At 41.4% G+C, this 6814-nt stretch overlaps 1 protein-coding gene across 4 annotated transcripts in view; it reads left to right on the forward strand.

Annotated features, from left to right (window-relative positions):
* The window catches only part of LOC146515854 (neural-cadherin-like), a 123804-nt gene extending 117847 nt beyond the window's left edge, over positions 1-5957 (forward strand). For all 4 annotated transcript variants that reach the window (XM_085167834.1, XM_085167835.1, XM_085167833.1 and 1 more), the window contains 2 exons: positions 1620-1774; positions 3105-5957. In XM_085167834.1, coding sequence (XP_085023960.1) covers positions 1620-1774; positions 3105-3671 — 722 coding nt within the window. In that variant the 3' untranslated portion in view covers positions 3672-5957. The remainder of the gene's footprint in view (positions 1-1619; positions 1775-3104) is intronic.
* The last annotated feature ends 857 nt before the right edge of the window (positions 5958-6814 follow it).

Below are 6814 nucleotides of genomic sequence, written 5' to 3' on the forward strand. Positions count from 1 at the left end.
TCGTAGTAATGGTTAGAGGGCAAAGAGGCAGCAGTGGTGTTATGGATTGATGAATGAGTGCGATGGTTGTTCTCCACCCTGAGTGATATTGATCTCGCTGGAGTTTAGCTGCACACACCCATATAACTTGAAGCAGTAGTGGCTGCAGGTGTAGCGGGGAAGGCAGCCTCGGTGTGTGTGGGTGGGCGGTGTGGTCAGTGTTTACCTGTTAGCAGTTGTGCGTGTGTTTGTGTGATGGAGGGAGTGTTCTTAAGCTCCACTGCGCTGCGTATCGAACTCCTCCCCTCCAGAGATTCCTTTCATATCAATTCGGGTGATTTCGAGGGTTGAGCGCGGGCCTGCAGGCAGCACCTCAGAGCAGGTAATTCTCAAGGCGAGGGGCTCAAGCTGCCGTCTGGTCGGTGCCGGGCCTTATCAAAATTCTGATGTTTTCTGCAAGGGTACTCTGGCGTAACAGTGAAGGAGCCAGGTCAGCTGATCAATACCGCTCTCCCCTCTACCCCATACTGAGGAGGGTCAGCTGAGGATCGAGGGAGGGGGATGCTTGCAGACTCTATTTTTCTATCTAGCACGAGTGCAGAACAGAAGCAGAAAAGTGTAGCAGAAGAAATAAGACGTCGGTGGAGATTAGCTCGCGGGGCTTGTTTTCGTCTTTGTTTGCGAGTACCTTTTAGCGTGACCCCCGATGAGTCGTCGGCGCATTATTCTCTTTCGAAGCAATTACTCGAAAAATCCAGACTAATGTGATTACCCCGCATTTCTCAGAAGATTTCCAATTAAACTGATACTTGACTCGCACCATATAAACTATTCTAGTTGAAATGGATCCCATCTCATGTGAGAGATAAAAGCGAAGGCCAGGCAGAGGCCAGGGAGGGACTGAAAAACAGGAACACTGAGAGACTTAATGAGTGAGGAATGGAAAAAGGAAAGACGGAGGCAAGCGCTGATATATAGAGACCAAAAGAATGTACACAGATAAAAAGGGGGAGTCAAGTTGCGAACTAGTAAAAACAGATAGCGAGAAAAGGAAAAAAGAGAAAGAGAAGGATGGCAGATGGGAGAAAAATATTGGTTGAGATTAATGGACTTTAAAGGTCAGTCCAGCATGTTGTATAATTCAGCACACAATAGCTGTGATTGATGTGTATGCTTTAGGACCTTTCTTTTTCGGCTCCTGCTGCATTCCTCTCAGAGTTCTGCCGAGCCACTGAGGCTTTGAGTTTAAGCTGGGAAGAGTACAAATTCAGTTAATAGGTTTCTGAGGAACTGCGGTCTTTGATAAGACAGGAAACAGAGAGGCAACATCAAAGGGAATATAGGTGGAAAGGTGGTGCCTCGGTTTGCACGTATGTTTTATTAGTATGTCCTAACTGTAGTCGGTGCAGCTAACAGACCTTACGGGACAAGTCAGTGTGATGCAAAATGCATTTACAGTCATGTATTATGAGTCTGCGTTACTTATTTATTTGTAATTAAATTATATCCTGACTGCAGTCAAGTATTTCCTAACTTTGTAGATTACATATGCAGCCAAAGCCGGGCTTTTTCAGCTCAGTTCATGCTAATTATGTGACAGTGCTCCCTGCTGCGTTAACCTGCTCTCTGGCACCCCTCAGTGTTGATGCTGGGCCTGTTTCTGTACTCCTGCTGGAGGAGACACAAGGGCCTAAAGGAGGGCGTGTACCATGTGTCTGCGCATCACGGCGAGTGGGAGGACATCCGAGAGAACGTGCTCAACTACGACGAGGAAGGTGGAGGAGAGCAAGATCAGGTAAACGTAAATGCATTCTGACATAGAGAGTAAATAACAACCAAGCTTACATAGAGTACTTATTTAAGTTCTTATTTCCTTTAAGATATATTATTTGAAAGTATATATGAACAGAAATAAAACATCAACACTGGATGGAGAATATTTGTTGGTGTTTTGAGATAAAAAGCTACATTTGCAAGATAAAGCAGTTGAATTTAGGGAAGTATTTATTCTCCTTTAGCAGCAACAACCATGTTATGCGTGAGTTAGTGATGTCCAAGATCAAGTCTTTCCCAAATTTTCCTTCTTTTCTAAATAATTCGTTTTTAGATTTTCTTTTCCATTTAAAAGAAATCTTGGTATCATTTTTAATTCACCGTTCAGGCGCTCGATGGAATAACACTTCCAAACAGGATGTTCCCTCGTCTGTACCTCACAGCTGGGACGTAGTTTCAGTGTTGGTGTCCAGTGCTTTTTTTTTAATATAATTTTTTTATCTTAAAAACTGTGGTAAAAATGTTGTGGAGCATTTATGTGCACAGGTGCAGCTCTAGACTTGAGAAATGGTGCAGTGTCTTTTTGGAGAGCTGTAATTTTCTTTGTAGTGTGCTTCCAGCAGCAGCACTTATTCGGTGTTTTTCTTGTAGCAAACACCTGTACATGTCAGTCCCGTTTTTTTTTTGAGTGATATTTTCTTAATTGGAGAACCTGACAGCAAAAATTTGAAAGAAATCAGAACAGAGGTTCACTTTTTTTCCCCAATCCTGCGCTTTGACTAATTTATCTGTTTCTTAGAAATGAGGAGCTCAAAATTTGTGTTTTATCCTCAGATTGTGGTTTTTTTTAGTGTTGTGGTTTATTATTTTGTATAATCGTGACCTAGATAAAGATTCAGCCACATCGTATGAGTCACTAGTCAAGAAATCTTGTTAGTGTCAATTCACAAACTATTTCTTGGAACCGCAAATTGCCTGGAATATAGAATTGTGAGTCAATTAGCAGAAATTAAGAACGTAGATACCAATAGCTGTTAACGCCTCAGTTTTAATAGCGCTTGTAGTAGCAGTTTCCTCTTTCTGCAATTAGATAATTAATTACTTGGCTGATCGATGGTCATGTTGTTGCCAACATCTCTTCTTACATGCTGGATCTTTGTCTCAGTCTTAGGAATGGGTTAATTAGCTAGCAGAGGCATTAGCTGAGCTGCACGGCTCAGATTAATGTGGTGTGCCAGTGCTGTTTTTCATTATCTCTTAAACTCCCAAAAAAGATTACACAAGAGGAAAACCGGATCTTTTCTTCTCTTCTTTCTTTTCCTTCCCTTCTTCTCTCTGTGTTGGTCTCTCAGAATGCCTTTAACATGGTAGAGCTGCAGCGCTCCCTCCAGCCAAGCCCAGCACAGTCACTCCGATATAGTTATCCTCAAAGCATCATCTCCTACCCGCAGACTAAGCCCGCACAGGACAACAACAAAAACGGCACGTCTAATGGAAATGGCAGTGCCGCAATTGCTCTACGTCTGGCAATTCCTCCGTCAGAGACAGAAACCTTGCCGTCCCCTCTGACCTTCCGCCGCTCCCAGAAAACCCTGTCCTTCTCCAGCCAGGACTTGGCCCGCTACCTGTGTGAGGTCATCAGAGACATGGATCACCCTGAGGATCTCGGCACTATGACCACACCACGGCGTCCTGCAGGAAAGGAGCGCGGCCTCGCGGGTGTGCGCTCTCTCAGCTCCCTAAGTGCAACTCAGGGTTCAGAAGTCAGACTCCAGGCAGCCCCGAGCACTCGGCTGGACAGGTTCAAAAACCTCCGAGCTGTGGTTAGCGATTTAAGAAGAGACTCCAAGACTCCAGAGGGCCAGAGAGACAAACTGAAGGAGAGCAGGGGGCAGCCGAACTGCGAGAAAAGCGGATGAGGTTGCGCTCACAGAAACAGAACTGAAAGTTGCGAGAGAGAAAAAAAGCAACGGGAATCAAAAGTCGATGGTTGAAATCCAAAGGGAGATAATTAAATGTGATATACTTTGAGACTGGGAGGTTTGGGGTCTGTGAAGTCTGCTATAAATGTACTGTATTGATGAAACTTTGAACATTTCTGTTCTTTGATATGAACCATGTTTACCAATGAATGATCAGATGTGATGTATTGTTTACTCGGCATTGCACTGTACAGTATTTACTCTGCAGAAAGCACTTTTTGGAAGCACTCTGTGTCAAAACTACTCATGTCATAAAACTCATAAGAGTAACGTCTGAAAGCAAGACTCCAAATGAGTTTCCTGTGAGATAACTTTTCTGTTGCTGTCAATGACTCATGAAATTAATTATGTGAAAAAAAACAATTTTGTTTCATTTGTATTATCTATTTCCTTTTCAATAAATGAATATCTTTGATAATATTTCAAAGTTGCTCTCATTCGAATACGAGTTCATAATTAGTGATGCTCAAGTTTTCAGCTTTTGAAGTGGAAGCTAACTTTCATCATCACTGAAGTAGGTACGATCTGATTATATTATATCCAGGTTATATTTAGATGATGAGGCTGGAACAGCTGTTCTTGTCTTATTCAGCTAACTATTACCAGCAACCGGGGCCTCTGATGAGAAAAACAAAGTCAATTTCAGGATTAATCATTCATGTCCACAGCCTATAGCCTCCTGACCTGAGCTTCTGGGAGTCTCCAGAACTCAAAGTGCGGAGGTCCCAGCAGGCATCCCTACATCATACTTAATTGGCCTGCATTACTGGAGTTAAACAACTGTGACACTGGAGCGAGCCGCTGGGGAAGCGCGCAGAGCTGCTGCTTGGGCCTGATGTTCCTGTCTGTCGGCACACCTACATAATGCATCATGCAAAGAGATATGAGAGGTTCAGAGGGCGGGTTTGACTCCCCGTAGGTGTCTAAAAAGCTTTATTCGTTTTGTAGTCAGTCTGAAACCAGCGAACCAGACACACGAAACACCGGATATCTCTGCCTAAACTTAAAGATCATTGTTGCATGTTACATACGTGTCATCTACATGTTTTTCTCCGTGTTAATATTATTATTACTAAATTGCACTTGGTCTACTTTTGTTCACTCGTGTCTCAGATAAATGCATTGCATGAATGCACACTGCCATCTATTGGCAGGCTACTGGCACCACTTTTCCCATAAACAACATCTCATTATTTTCAGTTTGAGCTGTTGTTTCAGATTCAGTTCATTTCTGCAGAGCACGCAGGTTGATTTCTGAGGAATGGGTATTTCTATTCTGGGATCATGAGTCACAGTTTAGCCCTGATAATATTCCACTTATTAAAAGTCGGTCAAGTATTGTGTGCACGATAAGTGTAAATGTAAACATTTCAGTTTCACTCCTTCAGTATTTAAGTAAGTATACCCACTTACAGTTAAATATCATTATCAGATAATTTTGGATTTAAAAAAAGCTAAATAGAACTTGCAAAGTGGCTTCTGACCCTCTTTCAGCATTTTTTATCATCACAAATTAACTTCCAAGACTGAGTCTCCAAACACGTCAGTGTTGAACAGATGCGACATCCCTATAGGTTTTGTTTGAGACCGAAAATGAGGTTTTTTAAAAATGTTGCCTTGCTCCCAAAACTACTTTTTTATTTTGTTTTTATTTATTTACTTTACCAAAAAACAACAACATTATCTTTCCATTAATTATTTCAATGGACGTAATTTAGCTTTCAGCCATTAGAGGGCACTGTTGTTCCACGTACTGTACCACAGCAGTCCCATGGTGCAACTACAACAGCGCCTGAGGGGCTTTTACAAATGAAAACCACAGCAAATGAGTGGAGAGCCAGCAATGAGGGGCTTAAGTACTACAAAATCTATTAGAGTCATATGTTCCTATTGCAAATTTCAGACAGTGTATCCAGATTTACTTTGAGTAAAAATACAACACACACACACTAAAAAAAAAAAAAGAAACAAGCTTCATTGAAATAATTTCTTTACTAATAATACTAATAACAAAGAAGCATTACAGACAAAATGAACACAAAGTGTGTACATAAGGCATTTATGATGCAGAAATTACCAGTACAACCAGCTGTATAACCAATAGAGGGGCTAAATTCAACAATTGTTGCTTACATTTATGTATTTGATTTGAATATTTATTTATTTTTGGTTGGGGGAGGGCATTGAGTGTTTTTTCCCCTTTTTTTTGAGCAAAGTTTTTTTTTTAAAACTAAAATGTTTTGTGGGGTTCTTTAAAAATGATCTTGTCTACCTGCATAAAGGATCACATAAAAACATTTAAAATATTCCTGTGGACCTGAAAGTCACTGGGGGTTTCTTTCCCAGCATATCATGGGGGGAGAGGAAGGGTCCACCCTGGACAGGTAGCCAGTCTGTCACAAGGCTAAAACAGAAACAATCATTCACGCTTACAGCCAATTTAGAATCAGTAATTAATCTAATGTCTTTGGACAGTGGGAAGAAGCCAGAATACCCAGAGAGAACATGCAAATTCCACACAGAAGGATTCAAACCCAGGACCTTCTTGCTGAGAGATGCTACATACTGCACCACCATGACACCTAAAGTGGAAGCCTGGATGAATTCAGGCACATATCTGAAAACTGCTGCAAGTGAATAAAGTTTGTCACCACAGATGCAAATTAAAACAATACAATCCCTCCAAAAATGCATACAGAAATATGCTCACTGTCTTTAATTGTGAAGTGGAAAGTGTTGACATGAACGCAGAGTTTAAAAGCCAGCATCCGTGATGGTAACGTGCACATTAGTCTGCATAGTATGGGGAACTTGCACACCTGTGAAGACCCCAATAATAACGAATGATAAATATAAGTAATATGTGAAGATGCTGCCATCGGGGTGACAGCTTCCTATGGAGGGCCTCACTTCCTTTTTTTAACAAGACAGTGTCAAAACACATTCAGCATGTCTTTTAACACTAAATCGAAGTGCTGAGCAGCTGTTACTTAGATCAAGCAAAAATAAATAAAAAGGATAAAAGAAAACTGCAACAACTGGTCTCAGAACACTTACATGTGTTATGGAGTAATATTAAA

This window comes from Neolamprologus multifasciatus, chromosome 7, assembly GCF_963576455.1.
Source record: "Neolamprologus multifasciatus chromosome 7, fNeoMul1.2, whole genome shotgun sequence".
Lineage (NCBI taxonomy): Eukaryota > Metazoa > Chordata > Actinopteri > Cichliformes > Cichlidae > Neolamprologus > Neolamprologus multifasciatus.